We start from the raw sequence: 20,663 nt of genomic DNA, 5'->3' as shown, positions 1-20,663 counted from the left end.
AACTCGATCGAATGAAGAATTGAAAGATTGTCTTGTTTTTTAGGGAGTTGAAAAGATCCTTGAAAATGTCAGTTGCAAAATTGAAGGGATGCGAATTTTCTATGGAGTTGACGAAGAAAAATATATGGTCTTAAATTCTCAAGGAACAAATTGTTCCATTGATGTCATTGGCGTGGATACTTTTATCTTGAAGATTTCTGAAAGTGTTGCATCAAAACTATGGTTTCTAGTCATACTCATGGGGAATGACAACACATATCAAGAGATGTTCTTTTAATCAATCCAAAATAGAACCTTTGAATTTAAGGAAGAATTCTTTCCAACTCGGGCAGATGATGTAGCACACATAAATACTAATTCCAAAGAAATGATAATCATGTGTAAATGATTGAGTTCGCGGAAAGAAGCAAGCTCGAATCAACTTTAGGGGTGAAAATTTATGTAAACAAAAAAGGCCCTCCAATTGGGAGGGATCGATCCCACAAAGTTAAGGCAAGAGTACCAAAGATTGATCCAAACAACTTCGAGGATTGATCCTTCCTGAGGATCCCCAGGATCGATCACCCCCCCCCCCCCCCTCAAGTGGGATCGATCCCACACCATTAGTTGGGGAATTTTGAGCTTTCCTTTTTTGTTTTAAGTAGTTTTCTTTATGCAAGACTTGGTTTTTAGTATTTATGTTCAATCAAGTGCTTTGTTAGGGAGTATTTTTCTTGCAAATAAAGACTTTCCTTTTAGTTGTTTTGTTAGCTAATTGGTTTTCTTTCCTATTCCGAGTTGATTACGGTTTCTAGTTTTCTATAAACTCAAAGCTTGTAATGTAATAGTTTTCCTTTATCATATTATTAATAATATTGAGGGTTTTTCTCCGTACCTTTGTGTTTTCTTGGTATTATGAGGAATCAACAAGATAATAATAGTCCTTTCTTATGGCTATTCCCATTCTAGAGATTCAACGTATTAGAGGAATGCCAAGTTTTGCAAATTTGGCCTATCGCATCTAATATGATAGACAACACACTGCCCCAAGAAATTAAGAACACTACTACTTCACACTAGTTTCCACAGTAAAAGTAATTGTGAGGGGCCAAGGGCGTAGACATTGAGTCACATCCTACATCAATTGCCTTTTTTTTTTTATTCTAATATAATATGTTTCTATGCATCAATCTCATCATATTGTAGCCGATGATTATTTGGTCTAATAGATGACAACATTTCCTTTTGTCGGAGAAAGTTCTGAGTTCAAATCTCATGAAAAACATTTGATTAATAAAAAATAATAATAATAAATTACATCATACTGCACATTATATCATACAAACCACACTGATGGAATCTTTTCCTATGACCCATTATTAGCGAAGAAAGCCCTTGACCTCCTGTACTGGCCTTTTCACCTCATCTTCTCGAAGCTTCACTGCCGTGTAGGTCGCCGCCCCTGCCAAAGCCCCGAGCGTCGGTGCCACCAAGTATATCCATAATGCCCTATAGTTCCCTGCTGCCATGGCCGGGCCCAAAGTTCGCACCGGGTTCATTGAAGCACCGCTTGACGGCCTGTCTCACCAAAATCACAAAAAAATTATTGTTATACTACTGCTACACTTATTATATTTTTTTATTAAATTTTATTCATCAATTATGCTTCAGGATTTCGTATATTTGATAATATGTGACGTACACTATCATTATTAATTTCGTTTTTGTTATCTTTCAGACTTTCTGTGTAGGGGTAAACAAGTAGCTAAATGGTAGAAGCTAAAATGATAACAAAAACAAAACCATATCTTTCAATTCATACCCTCAATTATTTGACGTGTTGCCAACATGGATATGATGAATGAGTGGCCCTTTGGATTACCACAGGTAATTACTACCAACTTGTCGCCCCCTACCCTTCTCCAACTTTTTCTTTTGGTTGAATACCTAGCTATCTCCAATTTTTTTTTGGGTCGTATACCCTTCTCCAACTTTGAACGTACAAACATATGTAATTCTTGACAAGCATTTGTTTTTTTGTTTGCATCAAGCATATATACTTCAAATGTGCCACCCACTATGGACTAGTCCTTTTTTAAAGTACTTGGTGATCATGATTCATGAACATATATAGATTAGAAAAATTTATATCATCGACCATTTTTACTTTTGAATAGTACTTAGCCAATGGAATTATAAAATTTATATAAATTAGAAAAATTGTGGTACTAGTGTATGGAAAATAAACTAGGTTTTCTTTTGAGTAATTATGTTCTAACCCACCTAATGTTTTGTTGAACCATTTTAAAAAAAAAAAATTCCAACATTATTTTTAAAAAAATTAGTTACTAAAATTTTAAATTAACCATTTTTTATTGACTTATTTGTAATTAGACCTTAAAAAAACCCCAATAGCACACCTTCCCCCCACCAGCCCTCTACAACCCCACCCCCGACCCTCCCACCGTCGGCGGCCCCACCCACCCTAGCACTTGGCGAACACCTCCCCAACGCTAGGTTGGCACCTCCCATGCCATGCCACCGTCGGCCTCTCTCTACCTCTGACAATGAGAGGACACGAAGAGAGAGAGAGAGAGAGAGAGAGAGAGAGAGAGAGAGAGAGAGAGAGAGAGAGAGAGAGAGAGAAGTGTTGGCCTGACGATGGGGTGGGGTGGGGTCGTTGAGGGTGGCAAGGAGCATGGATCGGATGGACCATATATGTGGTGGGTGGTGTTGTTAGATTTTCCAATTGTTTTTTAATTTCTATTCAAGGGCATAATAGAAGATCTAAGGACAAAAATTTGAGAGAGGGTCAACTCAGTACTTTAGGTGGGTCAAAATAGACTGTCATTTTTCTTTTTCTTGTGAAGAATGATGGAAAACTTTATTCTCTTATAGGGTGCTAATTTGTGAAAGTTAATGATATTTGCAAGCATTATTGGTACATAATAAGTTTTATCACATAGAGAACATAATTTTATGAAGAACTTTAGAATATTCTATATCATAAACTTTGATTTGAAGAAAGTTGCTTCATTTTTCTTTGATCTGGAGGATGGGGAGTTGAACTTAAGACCTCTTCCAACATCGGAAAGATAAATACCACTAGACCAATAGCTAGTTGGTAAGAAAATTGTTTTTTAAAAATGTAATTAGTGCAGCATCATATTGCTTTTATAATTGTGCAAACTATTATTACATTTAATAAAATAATCTAAAGTCACCCATCCAACAACCCACAATTACATTTCATTGGAAATTAATTAAAATTAACAAGAAATTTAGAAATCCCACTTTTGCAAACCGGTGAAATCTCAAATTTCAGATATGCAAGCTGTTAAATTATATTGGTAGTGTTCAAATAATTTATAAATGTACTTTAACTAATTTTGTTTTAATAATTATCATTGGTTATCCATAATAGCACCATTTAATATATAATGCAAGAGAGACAAACTAAGTTGTACTAACCCTGCCACAAGAATGTTCACCATCACGGTAGCTCCAACTGCTAAACCCGCCAATTCTCCCACCTACATGTCGTTGAGAGAATTTCATGTTAGAAATTCAACACTATACATAATAGTTTATAACGATCTCGGGCCTCTTATCCTATTGCCAATTAGTTTTGAGATGTTTACCTAGATTTTTTCATCTTATCATTTATCAAAGGCAAGTTATACATACATGTGTTGGGCCTAACAACCACACGTGGTCCACATCACCCCAAATTATCCACATGTTAGGTTTAAGTGATGTCAGACATGGTGGGGCGTGTTGAGAGAATCTCATATTGAAAAATGCGAGACATTACATAGTGATTTATAAGGATTTTGGATCTCTCCTCCTATTGACAATCGATTTTGGAATGAATGTCTAGATTTCTTTATATGCCACTAATACTCTCACACATCATAAATGAAGAGAGATTATTGAATTAATTAAGCATGTATATATGATGTGAATATTCAAATTGCATTGTATGAGGGTCTCTTTCTAAAAGGTAAGAAATTCCGCATATTTTAACTAATTCAAGGTGAAATATGGGATTGTTGTCTATCTCTCTCTTCACGTAATAAATTATCGGTTGATGTATACATACCGCGCGGGTGTCAGTAGCAACAGCAGTGACAACAAATAAGAGATTAAACGTGATGATGAACTCGAGTGCAAAGGCCTGCCCATAGCTCACAGAAGGAATTGTGACACCGCCGGACATGTAGGGATGAAAAACGCCTTTAAGAGTGAACGAAGCACAAATGGAGGCGGAAACCTGGGCGGCGATATAGGCAGGCACTTGGACCCATGGGAAGTGACGCAGTGCAGCGAAGGCAATGGTGAGAGATGGATTCAAGTGAGCGCCAGAGATGTGGCCTGTGGACAGAATCACCATCATAACACCGAGTCCTGCACATGCTGCGTTCCCAATTAGTGACTCTACTCCGTTGTACTTTTGGTTCACAATTGGCCCCGCAGTTGCCGCAAACATCAAGATGAAGGTTCCCACGAACTCTGCTCCAAGCTGCATATAATATATATATATACACCATTATTCACCATCATCATAACCCTAATTACTAGCTCTCTTTCATTTCAAAATGCTTATTTCATGAGCTGGTTTAATTAGTAAATAAATAAAATAACTATTATCCTAACTTTTTATTTACATACATTCTAACTAATTTGTAGTATTAAAAGCCTTTATTTAATCATATGTGGACAGTTTTGGACCTTATATATTAATAAAAAGAGACTATTTTTATCGATTATAAGACATCAGTTAATAACTAAAATGTTGATATAATAGTTGCTAGCTTAATTTGTATTACTTATCAATACGTAAAGGGTTTAGTTAAAAGTGCTTCCAAACCTTTATTTTTTGGCTTAATTAGCATGATATTGGGATTGTTTTTTTAACTTTCATAGGTCATGCCAACCAGGCCACTATATTTCAATAAAGGATGTTAGATATTGAAACCTTTAAAAGCACCTGGTTGATAGAGATTTTGAATATATATATATACTAGCTAGGCTTTAATGACAATACAAAATCTCTTTTATTGGTTTACCTAGTCATACTAGGCTAGGCATAGCATTAACTGTATATGGTTTTAAGCAACGACTACATATTTTTATATCATTACTAATAGAAATCATATCCCTTAAATAAATTAAGAACATGAAAAAATAGATTGAATTCTCTATCAATTACTCTTCACATATTTTCAAATGGTGAGGATCAGGAGAGGTACGTACCTTGCGGGTGAGAGAGACATTGGGAGTAGGGAAGCCGGTGAAGCACGTGTGCGGTTGACTCCACTTGGGAGCATGCACAGGAAAGCACTTGCATGGTGGCATTGACTTCCCATTGTACGACAATGAGTCCACTCGCAGCTCCGAAATTAGAGCTGGCGTCGCCGGCGTTGACATTACTGGCGATTCTGACTCTGATTCTGACATTTTTTTTTTCTCTCTATTTGATAATATCCTTTTGGGAAAAAAAAAATTTCGGGGGGAATTTACTAAATTCTATGGATACATATTGAAACCAAAATGCCTTACAAAATTTTGGTCTTTTTTTTTTTTTTTTGTGGAGAATTGGGTAATTGAGATTTTGGACGATTAAAAGTTACAAGGTTTTCATAAATGTTTTACTAAGGGATATGAGAAAGGAAGAACGGCAGGTTACACACTATATAAAGATAGATCTAATAATGCTTAATGCAAGAAAGTTTTTTTTTTTTCTTATGAATTTTTTTGAAACTGGGTTTTGTGGGATTGTCATGAAAATGCAGGATTACATACCAAAAATACTTTTTTTAAAGGTATTTTCAAGGCAGGTTGAGCATAGAAATGGAGAAGATAGATAGAAAATAAAGAAAAGCTTGAAGAGTATTATAAAACTACCAAATGCATAAGCGTGTTTTCCCTTAAATGCATAGGCGTCTATATATACACAAAATCAAACAGTCCAAACTAACTGCTCATATTATTTTTAGAAAATTAGGTAAAACCACTTGGTATATATATTTTCCTATTGAAATTCAGGTACTTTTTTCTTGGTAGCTTTAGCCATTAATTAGTTGCCCAACTCAGCAAATTTCCATATTGATTCAGGTATTGTTATGTTTGTCTTCTTTTCTAGTTGGGTTTGTGTTTTGTTATTGTGTTTCTCTTTTGCATTAATTTCAGTTAATTTATTTTTTAAATATATTGGTTACTTGATTTACTGTATGATTAATTTACCTAATACGTAATTTAACAAAAATAATGTACCTAATATTTTTTTAATAAATTATTTATAAATCCAGTTTTTGAAAGATTTTTAACTTAAATCTAGCGAAGAGAAAAACTTACACTACTGAACGCTCGGCAGCCTACCTAGAGCTCGATGCTTGCAAATGCAGATACATTTTTTTTGCTTGCAAATGCATCTTTTTTGCTTGAAAATGCAGAGATTTGCTTGCAGATGCAGGGTTTTGCTTGTAGATGCACAAGCAAAAACACCCACATCTGCAAGTCGCCGAGCGCTCAGCAAATGCTTCACCAAGTGCTCGGTGGACAATTTGGATTTCTACTTAAGTTTTTGACCGGTTAGGATTTGATTTAACTTTGTTTCTCATTTTGAGCTTCTAATTAAAAGACTCGTATTTTTTTTAACAATCTTTATATTGGCTGGAGGAAGATCCTGATTTTCTCAAAATACATAAAATAAATAAACAACGAATAATAATATAGATCTTATGTATTTTGTGTGCTTATAATGATTTTACATACCTAAAACGATTTTATGAACTTACATAATTATGTTTTTGTTTGTGTTTATGTACCTACTGGATCTGTTTAATGTGGTACCCAATATAGCCTCTCTAACATTAATCTTCACATAATTGTCAATCATTTTACACCCATCATTAGCAAGAGGTATGATTTCTGCAACGTCATGTGGATGCTGACATCATCATGATGCTGCAGGATGTCATCCTCACTGCTGCTAGCACCAACAGTAAAAAATCTCCAATTTTTTTTATTTTTATTTTTTTTCCCGCAATCTTCATGACTCTCCAAAGGTTTGTTTTTAGGTTTTGATACCAAGTTGAAGTATGAGGATAGAAGGTAAGGAGAAGAAAAATAACAGAATAGAGTTCCAATCTGATACACTGGTTAGCCATACACCCAGGTACAGTTTAGAAAATTACAACAGTACCCGCATACTAAAATAACAATAAGCTCTCAACCCTATACGGCTATACCCACGTCCTATTGACTAGTCTGGGAATTACAATAGTACCCTCATTCTAAAGACTCTAATAAATGGTCATACCAGTTTCTGAATCTGGTACAAATACTGAGGCTAAAGAAGATTGAATCTTTTCAAGCTGCTGCATTGACATTCCTCTCTTTGCTTTATAAGAGATTCTTTCGTACTCTTCTTGATAATAGACACTCAAAAGCAACTAAAACAAGCAATTGTGATAAAGTAGGATGTTAGGGAAATCTGCCAATTCTAAGGCACCAGTACCTCTGAGTTGCATGATGAGTCTGATTTTATCTTTAGCCCTTTTCCATATGCAGCAATGAGTAGAGCTTCAGCCCTCCCTAAAATATCAGGAAAAATCTTAGAATATTAAAGTCCATGGGACAGGGAAAATACGATATTTTAGAAATTTAGAAGTATTTTTCACTAAACCAATACATTTAAAGGGACTTCGTGACTGATACAAAATAAATTTATCAAACTCTGGTTTTCCACAACATTGGGAGGTTAAATACTGAGCAGAAATGTTAAACTCTCTTATGACAGAAATATAGTGCTAAGGCACGGCCAAAAAAACATAAACAGAAAAAGGGAAACAGATGGTAAAAAGGTTATGGTTATTCCACAAAACCTTGATGGAACTCATCTATCCAAAGATATGACCAAGTTCCATTTATGTTTCTCAATCTAGAGAAATTTACTATTATTGAATGCAATAATAAAAAAAATAGAAAAAAAATCATATTTGATTAAGAAGACAAAATTAATACCATGATCCTTTTTCCTTTCCAACAAGGAACTCAATGGTGGAAATAATGTTGATGCAAGCCTCCGGCTATCATCCTATCAAGTCAAAATTCAGCATTTGTAAGTTATAACATGAAGTTGATTGTATTCGTGGATGCTACATGAATGTCCAATAGAAAAACTTCTCACAGAGAGGATAGCCTAAAACGAAATCAATTATATAATATCAAATACAACAAGATTTTCCTAGAGGTTACCACTGCATTAGTTTAGACTTTAAACTAGTAGTTCAATTAACATGAGTCCCATCTCGGAGAAAGAACATTTATGTATATGAAACAAAAGATGATACAGCAAATTCCAAAATAACAATATATACGTTCAGTGGAGTACATGAATAGCCATGTATGGAACATAGGTGTATGTGATTATGCAAGACACCACTAACAGAAACACTATTAGGTCAAACCAATAACTTTACAGTTCCCCTGCCAGACCTACTAGTTTAAATATAAAAATGCAAACAACAGAGGGTCTACCACTCAAGTGTAAGATTCAAATCAAACCAATGATTTCCATTTACGTTATTCAAACTGTATGGAATAAGAAACCTTAAAGACAAAGTAATTCACCAAAGTTCAGAATTTGGCATCAATAAAATTTTCAGCAATATTGATATGACCTTTTGAGAGAATTCCACATTGTATACTGAAACTTGATGAATTGACTTTAGCATGGTAGTGCTCTTCAGCACAATTTATGAGAAATTCTGAAGACGGAACATTCAAAATGAATGAAACTGCCGTAGACAGCCTGTGAAAGCATAAATAGTTGGGACCAAAATAACCTTTGTAGACATACTCCCAGCGAGTTCAAATTTGTTCTTCCACAAAAGAGATGGCACTGGAACAACCGAAAACCCCAAGGCAACTAAGATCCCAATCCATAGTCCATACCCAAAACCTCCACTCCACCATCCCTTCATTGCAGGAAAACAGAAAAAACATTACTCAGAAAGACCATAACAACACTTTGAACAGTTATTTTTTCATTTTCCACTTTCTGGCAGTCAATCAAGCAAACTGGAAATGATATCAACAATATAGGGCATTCAACAAAAAAGAACTCACAAGAAAAGGCAGGAATTGATTACACATTTAAGAAAAATAGAAATATCCACAGGAACCTTCAACTGAGAGATATCATGCTGACCTGCTTTCCATCTTTTGGAAATGGAGTTGATTGCTCTATATACGCAGTCGTACCTTAAACATGAAAGAGCGAATTCAATATGCAAAAAATTGATGATAAAAGAAGTTGATGAAAGAAAACAAGAGACCATATATTTAATTTGAAACATTGAGTAAAGATTTATTTGTGCTTTGCACAATTTGAATTCACATTTAGTACTTTAATTACAATGGGATCATAAATTCCAGTATCTAATGCTACAATGGTCTGCCAATAAAACAAAAGTAGAAAAGAAATCAGTCTGTCGAACAAGCTCAAACCCTCAACCAAAAATGAAAATAAAATGAACTGAAATCCAGCCGTCTGACATAATTTGAAAGATAACCAATTCACAACAAAAATGTACCAAGGGGAGCATCAAAACTGCCGAGCAACTGAACTATAGCTTTTGCATCTAAACGTCTTCGAACTCTTTTACCAACCAGTACTTTCACGTGTGGAGAGTCATATACCTGAAACATTGGAAAAGAAATAAGAGATCGCATAAGTTGTTAGGGAAAATTGTCCATCTCACAAAAAATCAAAACAACATTAATAAGTGAAAATGCATCCCATTGAATTCATGAAGGAATCTCAATTGCACAAACCAACTTCACTAAAACTGTGTAAAACTTTCCTACTCAACTGACAAACACTGACCTATACTACTCTTGGAAGCACCAAAACAGCAACAGCACATCTAGAGTATGAAAGGTCAACAGAATAACAGTTTCCATGTTAGCTTGCTCTTGAGCCATGTTTAAGCTAAGTACTTATGCTTCCAACATCTGGAAAAGGATACTACTACGGGTAGAAATATAATACATAGCGGACTGATCAAGATCCTAGGCCCGAGTACCATAGTCACAAGCCTACACCTTTTGCAACCTGAATTTCAAGAAAACCCAAACAGTAGAATGGAAGAAAGCCCACACCCCAACATTAATTTGTAGCAAGAGTATGTTTTATTATTATCATCATCCATCAATTGCCAGCAATGAAGTTTTATCTCAACTCTCAAACAATGATATCACATGGAAACATCTTTTGACACATTTCCTGAGGGTAAGAAGCAGAAGAAAGAAAAACGGTATCCCTACAAATGAATGATGTCTATAAATGTGCCTATGAGATGACCTATGAACAAATTTTTCTCCATCCCCTGCCCGTCTTAAATTCTTCTTCACAAACTTTTTTTTTTTTTTTTTTGCACTTAAATGAATAAAAATGAAGAAAAAAATAGAAGATGCCTACATTACATTAAAAATATAAACCTTCACATTTAGTTTTTAAGACAAAGCGGTTCCATATATCAAGTTCCAGCCCTTGTTCCTGCTTGTCAGCATTGTTGCTCTTCACGCACCCATCCTCCTTTCTATCTCCATGATTATTGTCACATGTTCACTTTTAATGCCATATCGCAATATATCTCACACTTTCTCCCTAAAGATTTAGCATATCCTCTTTTTTTCTTCGAAGAAAAAACTTTTATTGATTATCTTGAAATTGATACAATAATGGTCCACGGTAGAACAAGAAATTAAAAAAAAAAAAAAAAAGAGAGAAGAAAATCTACATCAGAAGAAACTAGACTGCAATCACAGCATAATGTTATCCTTAACCAAGAGCCTAATGTTGATGATCCTTGTCCATAACCCATTTGCGGATTCTTGCGCACAGCCTAATGTTGCAGGTAAATTTGATATCACCAAGAGCCTTTCGGCTATTCGAGTTCAACCATCAACCTCCAGGTCAGAGAAATCAATAACAAACTATTAATTTAAGTAAAATTGGTACCCAGAATCCAAGCTTTGCCACTAAACTAAATAATTGCACTAAAAAATTAAGTTAAAATTAAAAAGTAGAAAATAAAAATATGAAACAGTAGTAGCAGCCTGCTAACCTGAGCAGAACAAGCAGAGTCAGAGTCATTGCCTTTCAAGAGCGCCAAAGCACCAGATACATCCGGGTCGATCCCAATGACCCAACTGGAACCCGAATTTGTCCGGGTCAAATCTGCCTTGCGGTCAAGGTTTTCACTGCTTTGAGGAAAAGGGCATGAGAGAGAGGCCAACCAGTCCTCTTTCAGCTGAAGAGCGTGGGAGACCTTAACCCTAACCCCAACACCATTTCTTGACGCGGAAATGCGCTTTGTTGGAGCTAGTGGGGAAGAAGTACAGAAGGCTCTGGGCAGAGAGTAGAGTGAAAACCACAATGGTTTTGGTCTGAGTATGGAGGAGAGTGAGATGGTCATGAAATGGTCATGTGTTTGTCTTATGAGTTGAAGGGGTTCCATCAAATTTTAGAGAGCTCGTTTCTCTCCGACCTGCAATTCATTCGAATTTCAATTTCTGGTTCAGAAATCACTAAATCAGGATATGTCAGCTTCCTCAAAAGGCCAAAGCCAATAAAAAACGCCTGTTAAGCAGCCCGCGCCCACTGCTGGACTTTGTATTTTTATTTAGAATAAAATGCCCGTTGTCCACTTATTATAGTAGATTTTTCAAGTTGGTTCACAAATTAATTTTCGTCTCAAGTTGTTCCACTTTTTTTGCACCGTTACCTAAGTTGGTCCTTTCCGTCAATTTTTAGTTAAGTGCCGTTAAAATTCAGCATGTGCAAAACATGTGCCATTTTTTTAGGGCAAATAAGTCTTTTCCACCTACCCCAAGCCCACAACCTTTCTTTCTTCTTCTTTTCTCCTTCTTCTTTCTTTCTTCTTCTGCAACGCACGCCCCAAACCACCATCTAAACAAAAAAAAATTTTCTTTTTGTCAAAAACAAAATTTCTTCCTTCCCTCACCCACCCGAGCAACCCCCACCCCAAACCACCATCTCTCTCCCCCGACTCCCTCACTCCCTCTCTCCAACTCTCTCCTCCGCAGCCCGCCACTAAAACTTCACAAAAACTCACCCAAAAACACAATTCAACCTGGAAGATGTCTTCTAGGACCCAACCAGACCAAGATAGATGGAATCCACCACCAACCCGATGCCATAGGTGGCGGCGCCGGTGGTGGCAACGGCAGAAACACCTGGAAACACATAAATTTCAATAATTTCAGTCCCAATTCAACCAATTCAACTCACAAGTAACAATTGATAACCAAGGGGCCAAATTCGGGTGAGGGGAGCCTAACCCAACCACCAACCGCGGCGGAGCCCGCGGTGGTCGTGGGTTCCCTAAACTGGTTTTCAAATTTCACAAGAATTGGCCCAAAACAAAGATACCAATAGCAAGAACACGAAGAGAGGATCAAATTTGATTCTTGGGTCAACCCAATTGGCTGCCGGAATTGGCCGGTAAAGCCACAGGAGCCGCTGCGGCTTCTCGGCGTCGATTGGCCGTGCTTGGTGATCCGATGAATGATCCAAGACCACCCTCTTGCTCAGAACAATGAGGAGAAGATGACTAGGGTGGTGGCTGGTCTCAATTTCTCCGGGAAAATGGGTCAACGACGATGGGGGCGGTAATCTCGTCAGCAATCACCTTCGGACAGCGTCGCACACACCGGCGCGAGCTGCAGAGGAGTTGGTGGTTTGGGGCGTGTGTTGCAGAAAAAGAAAAAAAAAAGAAGAGGGAGAAAAGAATACGAAAGAAGGGTTGGGATGAGTTGTGTGTGGGCTTGGGTGGAAAAGACTCATTTGCCCTTAAAAAATGGCACATGATCTGCACATGCTGAATTTTAACGGCATTTAACTAAAAATTGACGGAAATGACCAATTTGGGTAACCGTGCAAAGAAAGTGGAACAACTTGAGACGAAAATTAATTCGTTGACCAACTTGGGAAATCCACTATAATAAGTGGACCAATGGTGCATTTTACTCTTTTATTTAGGGTTACATAAAAAATTAATTCTCGAACTTTGACTAGTGTTTTAAAATGGTTCACGAACTTCAAAACATGATAAATTTACCCACGAATTTTTCAAAGTGTATCAAGTTAGTACATAACTTCCATCCAATCAGATAACGGAAGTGATCATGTGCACTGCACATGACCACTTTTATGGGGGTGTTTATGCCTCTGTCATAATTTCTAGGCTCAAGTACATTTATATCCACCAACTATATGATTCATTTCAAGTTCGTCCACGAACTATGAAAAATATTTTAAATTTTCCCATTAACTATAGGGTTAATTTCAAATTAGTCTACGAACTAACAAAAAACATACAGAATAGTTGACAAAATCGGGTTGACAAAAAAACCGAACCGAACCGGATTATTTATATATATTTTTTATTTTTTTATTTATTAAATAAAAGTTATATATTTTGAATAAAAAAGGTATAAAATGTTTTTGGAACATGCTAGGTTCGAACCCATGACCACTTGAGGAGAGTGAAAGTATGAATTCCCACTATAACATTTAGTCACTTATAATATTTAAATATATCCAATATATTTATAGACATACTGATACTTGAAATAATAATCTGGTTCGGTTCGATATTTTTCTCAACCTGATTTTGTCTACCATTCTGTATGTTTTTTGTTAGTTCGTGGACCAACTTGAAATGAACCCTATAGTTAATGGAGAAATTTGAAATGTTTTATAGTTTGTGGACCAACTTGAAATGAACACTATAGTTAATGGAAAATTTTGATATTTTATAGTTCGTGGACCAACTTAAAATGAACCATATAGTTGGTGGATGTAAATGTACTTGAGCCTAATTTCTATGTATATCCACACTGTTGTGCTGGATATGTCAACCCAATCTGCCAAAAATGAAGGGGAAATTGGAGGAGGGAAATGGTGAGAAACAGGAAAAAAGAACTGGGACATGATCAAGGCCACCATGGTAACTATGGTATCAGCTCTTAGCAACAAACTATAACTAATTGTTGGGTTTTCCTGGTCTGGTGGATGTAGAAAGGTCTTTGAAAAGGAAGCTTTATGACATAATTCTCATGGCAAGGTGTGCATTAGCAATTCATTTATCACGCCCATGTATTCAGTACCATTTGAAGATTTGGTTAAGCATTTATAGAGTCCGGCTTGCATACTCATCTTATCCAACAAGGCCATGTCAACCCAAATCGATGCATCAGTCTTCCCCATTGCTGATGCGCTCTGGTGTGATGGATTAAGCATTCTTATATCACTTGCTTGCTATGTGATTATTATGAAGATATTCAGTTATATAAACAACTTGTTCCGTAATTGGTTACGTTTACATAACATTTTGTAAATCTTCATGGTCATTTGAAGTCATAGATATGGAATTGGAATTACAAACTGTAATTTTGTTTACTCAAATAGTCTGCAACTGTGGACTTATAAACTGTAGTTTTTGTCAAATTCTTATGAACACCATATTATTAGTGTTAATCACGAACAATTGATATTGTTACTTGTTCATGGCACAAATGAGCTTTTTGATAATAAATGTAAAGTGAATTGACAAAGTAGGGTTGGGGTGTGTGCAAACCTCCTCTGCTATAATACCATCAATAAAGAAAAGCTTTTCCCTGAAGGAACAGACTACAAGTGATCTAGCACAACAGTGTGGAGGGAGATTGGTCAAAGTGGTCTGAACGGACATAAATACCCCCAATCTCTCCGCCCCCTACACACTCGGAACCACCTCGTCTACGACCGTACCTGATCAGAATCAGGATCGGACCACCACTCAAGCAACGGAGAGAGGGTGGGATTCGCGGAGAGAGAGAGAGAGAGAGAGAGAGAGAGAGAGAGAGAGAGAGAGAGAGAGAGAGAGAGAGAGAGAGAGAGAGAGAGAGAGTCTGAAAACTAGAAATGAGAGGGAAGAGAGAAAAGACACCCTTTTATACCCCCATGCAAACAGATCTCAGTCATCCAAAAGTGGCGCTTCAAGTCCCAGATTTTGCCACCTGTCAACGTTCAAAATACCTATAAATGAGGTGACCCTTACATTCCTCCATGCAGACACCAAACGTCCCTTCACCTATCCTTGAGATATTTTGGCCAAGCACAAGTCACCACTTGTTCGGATCTTCAGGAAAATAGATCTATCCAGTTTGGCTCGGATCAGGCGACATGTTATTTTCTGCAGACCACCATTCTTCAACTTCTGATCCATCATTTTCTGTTCGGATCGAAAGCTGGGGGACTTCTGTTTGTGGATAAACCCACACCGATCCAACAACCAATCATAGACTGATACGTGGCTGGTCAGATCCAACTTCAGTGTTTGACTTTTCAGTGGTCAAACTTGGACCTCCACATCATCATGCAGCTCGGCACTTTCTCTGCCAGCTCGGATCAGATTATCATGACGAATCCTTCGTACCCAGTCCGACCCGAACTGAGGATCTTCCAAAGGGTTGAGTGTTCATCTTTCCTCGGTCATCCCGGTTCGGTTCGGCTCGTCCCTGGGGCGAACATTTTCTCAAAACTCTAGTCACAGCCAGCTACGACTTAAAGGGATCACTACCTACCGGATCGGCTCGGTTCGAATATCCATGTCTGATCCGATCATACATGGACTTCATGTCTACGCATGAGGACATGTGTTCGGGTCGGCTCGGCTTCCCACCGCCATTCCAAGGAAGATCACGTTGGGACGAACCGCCATACTCAAGTGCACCTGACAGGATCCTCTGACAGATGAGACTTCCCAGCTCACGTTCATGACTATTAGGGCATTTCACCTGAATCTTCCATCCTTGTATTCAATGCAGCATTGAATGCAAATGAGATGGGTAGCTGTGCATGCCACTGTTCACGACCGAACACGTGGATCTTTTTCAACCAGTCAACCACATACAGGTAACTTACTTCTCACTACTTCCTTTGCCTATATAAACCAACTCATATGCACAAATTCAGGATCTAGCTATCAAAAAGCCAACACTTACACCAATTCTCACTCACAAAAGCTCACAAAAAGCATACCCAACTTGCTGAGAATAAATCCAGAACCATTACCTTGTTCTTCCCATTCTCCCAAGTTCATCACTTGTTCTTCCCTACTTTCATTCAAACACCACCAAATACATATCACTGACTTCATCATCGGAGCGTGTTTGGCTGGTGCCACATCGGTCCCTCTCCTTTGATCTTGTTTTTCATACAGGAAGATCTCACGTCATCATCTAGCAAAGCTTCTGATCAGCCAGATCATCATTTCTAAGTTGTTGCATCTATCTTCCAGAAATTTGCATCAACACTATGCTACATAAAAAAGGAATGCCTCAATTATTTTAGGCAGAAGTAGTTCATACTGCAGTTTATCTGCTGAATAGATGTCCAACAAAGGCAGTGGAAGGCATGACACCTTTTGAAGCCTGGAATAGCCGAATTCCCTCAGTGAATCACCTCAGAGTGTTTGGGTGTATCTGTTTTGCTCTTATTCCAAAGGAGCTGAGACAAAAACTTGATGAATCTAGTGATAAATGTGTGTTTGTGGGTTATAGCAATCAAACAAAGGGCTATAGACTCTATAATCTTAAGAAAAAAGAAGATTGTGATATGTAGATATGTGATCTTTGATGAGAAGGCCTCCTGGGATTGGAAACAAAAGGCAATCCAAGGACAATCTGCAGAATTGGAAGCTGGAGAAATTTCAGAAAATGAAGCTGGAATTGAGCTATAAACTCCACTGCAGTGGTCACCAACTGCTACCCCTCAATCAGACTCTCATGCAAATTCAACTCCTAGCTCAACACCAATCAAAATGAGGAGTTCGAGTGATGTCTATGCAAGCTGCAATTTATGTGTTATTGAACCAGAAAACTTTGAAGAAGCAGTTAAGGATGATCGAAGCTTAATTAATTGGAAGAAAGCTATGGAGGAAGAAATCTGTGTTATTGAGAAAAACTTAACTTAGGAATTGGTGGACAAACCTGAAGACAAAGAGATTATTGGAGTGAAATGGATCTTTAAAACAAAGCTTAATCTTGATGGTTCTATCCAAAGGAATAAAGAAAGACTTGCAGCAAAAGGGTACTCTCTGCAACCTGGAATTGACTACAATGAGATTTTTGCTCCGGTGGCTAGACTTGATACAATCAGGGCACTAATCTCCTTAGTAGCTCAAAAGGTTTGGTTAATTATTATATCAACTAGATGTTAAGTTTGCTTTCTTGAATAAAGAGGACTTTGTTGACCAACCTCAAGGCTTTGTTGAAAAAGGAGAAGAGATGAAAGTGTATAAGTTGAGGAAAGCTTTTATGGCTTGAAACAAGCACCTCGAGCATGGTATGGAGAAATCGATTCCTATTTCATCAAGAAAGGATTTCAAAGAAGCAAAAATGAGCCAACTCTATATACAAAGGCTGAAGGTAACAATGATATTCTTATTGTCTCTCTTTATATTGATGATTTAGTGTTTATTGGAAGTAACAAGATTTTGATCAATCAACTCAAGAAAGAGATACATCATTTTCTGGGAATTGGAATATGTCAAAGTGTGAATGGAACTTTTATTTCTCAAAAGAAATATGGAAAAGTTCTTCTCGAAAAATTCAAAATGAGAGGCTGCAATCAAGTAGCTACTCCTTTGGTATTCAATGAGAGACTTGAAAAAGAAGATGGAAGTAAGGATGCATATGCAACTATATATAGAAGCTTAGTTGGCAGCCTTCTCTACCTAACAGCTACTAGATCAGACATTATATATGCTGCTAGTTTATTATCAAGGTTTATGCACAAGCCTACTCAAATTCATCTTGGGACTGCAAAGAGAGTTTTGAGATATATTCAAGGTTCACTTGATTTTGGCATTATGTATGAGAAAGATATTGAGCCAAAGTTATTTGGATTTTGTGACAGTGATTGGGGAGGTAGTGTAGATGATTTGAAGAGCACCTCTAGCTATGCATTCTATTATGGGAAAGGTGTATTCTCATGGGCATCCAAGAAGCAACAAACTTTTGCTCAATCTACTGCAGAGGCAGAGTATGTATCAGCATCTTTGGCAACTTCTCAAGCATTGTGGCTGAGAAGACCTCCAAATTAAGTACCTCTTATTGGACCATGTGAACTTACAACCAAATAGCACAAGTCCACCAAACCAGTATGCTCAAGCCAGATTCTTATTTTTTTTGGCCAAGCTCAAACCAGATTCTAAAGTCAATAAACCTCTAAGATTCATGTCCCTTTTCTTCTCATCAGCCTCAAGCACCACATTAAAGCAATTAATTAATTAACATGTGCGCATATATACTAGCATACTACTAATCAAATTAATAATTAATTAACATGCCCGTTTTAATGAAGCCTTACTTTAATTAATTAAGTTGCACGTTAGTACATAAGAAAGACATTATTAAAGCTAACAGTCCCTTCAGACCAAACAAAAAAAAGCTAACAGTCCCAGGTGACAACATACAGATGGATTGTAGTAGTAGTAGTTTAATTAATTTCCTTATTCCCATGAGCAGTAGTAGTAGTAGTAAAGTCGAGGTTGTAAAGCACTGGCACCATTGTGGCAAAAGACAAGAAAACCAGGACTGGCCCAAAGATCCATAGCACAAGAGGAAGTGCTGCATAGAAGATTCTGTTTCCCACTGTGTTTAGAAGTGAACCCTTGTCCAGAAGCTCACACACATACTCTTGGGTGATCACTGTACATGATGTACTCTCCAAGTCACCCATTGGGACACAAATTAGGATGCTCACTTGGTTGAGAAACCTTATGGATAGAGTGTGGCAGAAAAATGAGAATACGAAAACTGTGAGGAGTGTGACGTATTTAAAGGCCACCATGAATTCTCCATGGGCACCATAAACGGCGTCGTTCAGCGGCTTCTTCACACTATATGTGCTGCTCATCACTGCTGCCAACCCAGCACACAGAAGGATCGAGGTCGTCGCCATCAAGGTTGATCCCATTATATTGTTCCTCAGACTTTGGACTGCCAGGATGTTTTTCTTCTCAATATCCTGACCCATCGATCATAAATGAAATTATAATATTATATATTGATGAATAATTAATTAAGATATATGATCGAATATCTTTATTTAATTAAAGATGCATGCATGATAACGATAGATGATGTAAATTAATTTGTGTGGCCGGCATGCAATATTCATGCACAGATTCTGTTAAAAGTTTACTATCAACATCAAGAAGAAAGAAGTGGTACGTATTATTGAGCTAACTTTTGATGGAATATTGATAGAAAGCCAGCCCCACCAATTAAGCAATAATTCGTATCTTTTCAGGCTTCTGCTTGTAATTTCAAGACTACGTATTACTATATACATTTGTATATAAATTTAACTTCAAAATTAATTGCAACATTAATTGATAATTAAGATCGCAATATGGCATATATACATATAGATTTTGCTAAATTAAGATGGCATTATGTAAGTACTGCATGCCCCAATCCACTTGGGTACGTAGGTTTCTAAGTACCTTTTATCCCCTGTTTCTTGGCCCCTATAGCTTGTACTTATTCCCATACCTACATGTGTGTGTATATATATATATATATATATATATATCTATTTATATATGAGCATGCATGGTGCTCTGAGTTTCTTCTTACTTAAACAATTTCGGTTCCATAATTAGTGACGATGTATATATGATATGGAAGAGGAATGGATTTCCCTTACAAAGGAAGCTATTTAGCTATATATTGAAAAGGAAAGTTAGCTATATTTTTGTTTTGTTTTTGCCAGGGTTAGCTATTTTCTCTTTGTTTATGTCTATTGCAAAGTGTAGTTTCATGATCAAATCGTTCATTTTATAGATAAGTTTTTGAAGAGTTTTTGTAAAAAATTAATCAAATCAAAAAATTATTTAATTATTTAATTATTATCAAATAAATAGACAGTAAATTTAACTATTACTAAAATGATTTATTTATAATCTTTAAAGAGTAATCTAAAAAATTAATTACGGTCCGATGAGACTACTCTATCAAATGAGCAAAGAAGGAAGAAGCGATATGGAGAAAGTGGAAAGGAGATCGAAACTAGTATATATGATCGAATATCATGCATGCATGTAAACTTAATTCTCTGGCAAGTGGCCGATATATATATATATATATATGCAGTTGTTATCCTATATTGATAGATGTTTCCCTGCTTAATTTGAATGAAAGCATGAAAAAATTAATATATGGACCGATATAAGAATGGAAATTAATTAGGTCACTGTATAATAATAATACCTTAACCATGGCTGAGACCCATAAGCGTCGTCCAGTTGCATTTATACCGATGGTGGTGGTGAGCGGTTGTATTCGAACCTTATACCAAAGCCAACCATGATACCCAATGCTTATCAGAACCCCCAATGGCACTAATATCACGTCCAGATAACATTTTCTCCATTCCATCTCTCTCTCTCTCTCTCTAGCTGATTTCTCTCGATCTCTCTCTGTGTGTGTTTAGCTTATTGCTCTTATGTCATCTTACATTAATATTTGCTAGTTGCTATATACCTCTGTTTTGTCGACCCACGCACATAGCTTTCTTTTATATCTTGTTTTGTCCT

The 20,663-nt window shown here is 36.8% G+C and overlaps 3 protein-coding genes and 1 pseudogene across 4 annotated transcripts; 1 reads left to right on the top strand and 3 right to left on the bottom strand.

Moving 5' to 3' along the window:
• Positions 1-1,358: 1,358 nt before the first annotated feature.
• On the bottom strand, positions 1,359-5,439 carry LOC147299372 (putative aquaporin NIP5-1). Its single transcript, XM_086246478.1, has 4 exons — positions 5,236-5,439; positions 4,082-4,501; positions 3,451-3,512; positions 1,359-1,557 (listed from the first exon to the last, which is right to left on the bottom strand). Exons 1-4 carry the CDS (start codon positions 5,437-5,439, stop codon positions 1,359-1,361), a joined length of 885 nt encoding a protein of 294 aa, XP_086102604.1.
• Positions 5,440-7,096: 1,657 nt separating this feature from the next.
• On the bottom strand, positions 7,097-11,624 carry LOC147299371 (MutS2). 2 transcript variants are annotated; one of them, XM_086249532.1, is made up of 6 exons: positions 11,118-11,622; positions 9,582-9,687; positions 9,197-9,249; positions 8,832-8,963; positions 8,008-8,080; positions 7,097-7,578 (listed from the first exon to the last, which is right to left on the bottom strand). In XM_086249532.1, exons 1-6 carry the CDS (start codon positions 11,508-11,510, stop codon positions 7,487-7,489), a joined length of 849 nt encoding a protein of 282 aa, XP_086105658.1. In that variant the 5' UTR covers positions 11,511-11,622; the 3' UTR covers positions 7,097-7,486. The 2 variants fall into 2 exon arrangements, 1 of the variants encoding a protein (XP_086105658.1); XR_015123219.1 differs by lacking the exon at positions 7,097-7,578 and adding an exon at positions 8,667-8,753 and having other exon boundaries at positions 8,009-8,080; positions 11,118-11,624.
• Positions 11,625-17,675: 6,051 nt separating this feature from the next.
• On the top strand, positions 17,676-18,164 carry LOC147299370 (secreted RxLR effector protein 161 pseudogene; annotated as a pseudogene).
• Positions 18,165-18,384: 220 nt separating this feature from the next.
• Positions 18,385-20,663, bottom strand: LOC147299369 (uncharacterized). Its single transcript, XM_086229012.1, has 2 exons — positions 20,338-20,663; positions 18,385-19,090 (listed from the first exon to the last, which is right to left on the bottom strand). The coding sequence occupies exons 1-2, from the start codon at positions 20,503-20,505 to the stop codon at positions 18,560-18,562; spliced, it is 699 nt and encodes a 232-aa protein (XP_086085138.1). The 5' UTR covers positions 20,506-20,663; the 3' UTR covers positions 18,385-18,559.

This window comes from Dryas octopetala, chromosome 1 (genome assembly GCF_963921425.1).
Source record: "Dryas octopetala chromosome 1, drDryOcto1.1, whole genome shotgun sequence".
NCBI classification, from domain to species: Eukaryota; Viridiplantae; Streptophyta; class Magnoliopsida; order Rosales; family Rosaceae; genus Dryas; species Dryas octopetala.
Note: the sequence above shows the minus strand (reverse complement) of the source record. Positions and strands in the feature narration are given on the sequence as shown.

What these genes read in the sequence shown, in the direction of transcription:
- LOC147299372 (XM_086246478.1), bottom strand. Translation starts at nt 5,439, where the DNA reads ATGTCAGAATCAGAGTCAGAATCGCCAGTAATGTCAACGCCGGCGACG. An exon ending in TTGCTACTGACACCCGCGCG is followed by an intron (nt 3,513 to 4,081) that starts GTATGTATACAT and finishes AACGACATGTAG; the next exon opens with GTGGGAGAATTGGCGGGTTT. An exon ending in GTGAACATTCTTGTGGCAGG is followed by an intron (nt 1,558 to 3,450) that starts GTTAGTACAACT and finishes TTGGTGAGACAG; the next exon opens with GCCGTCAAGCGGTGCTTCAA.
- LOC147299371 (XM_086249532.1), bottom strand. Translation starts at nt 11,510, where the DNA reads ATGGAACCCCTTCAACTCATAAGACAAACACATGACCATTTCATGACC. An exon ending in ACTCTGCTTGTTCTGCTCAG is followed by an intron (nt 9,688 to 11,117) that starts GTTAGCAGGCTG and finishes CCAATGTTTCAG; the next exon opens with GTATATGACTCTCCACACGT. An exon ending in CAGTTTTGATGCTCCCCTTG is followed by an intron (nt 9,250 to 9,581) that starts GTACATTTTTGT and finishes TTCATGTTTAAG; the next exon opens with GTACGACTGCGTATATAGAG.
- LOC147299369 (XM_086229012.1), bottom strand. Translation starts at nt 20,505, where the DNA reads ATGGAATGGAGAAAATGTTATCTGGACGTGATATTAGTGCCATTGGGG. An exon ending in GGGTCTCAGCCATGGTTAAG is followed by an intron (nt 19,091 to 20,337) that starts GTATTATTATTA and finishes TCGATGGGTCAG; the next exon opens with GATATTGAGAAGAAAAACAT.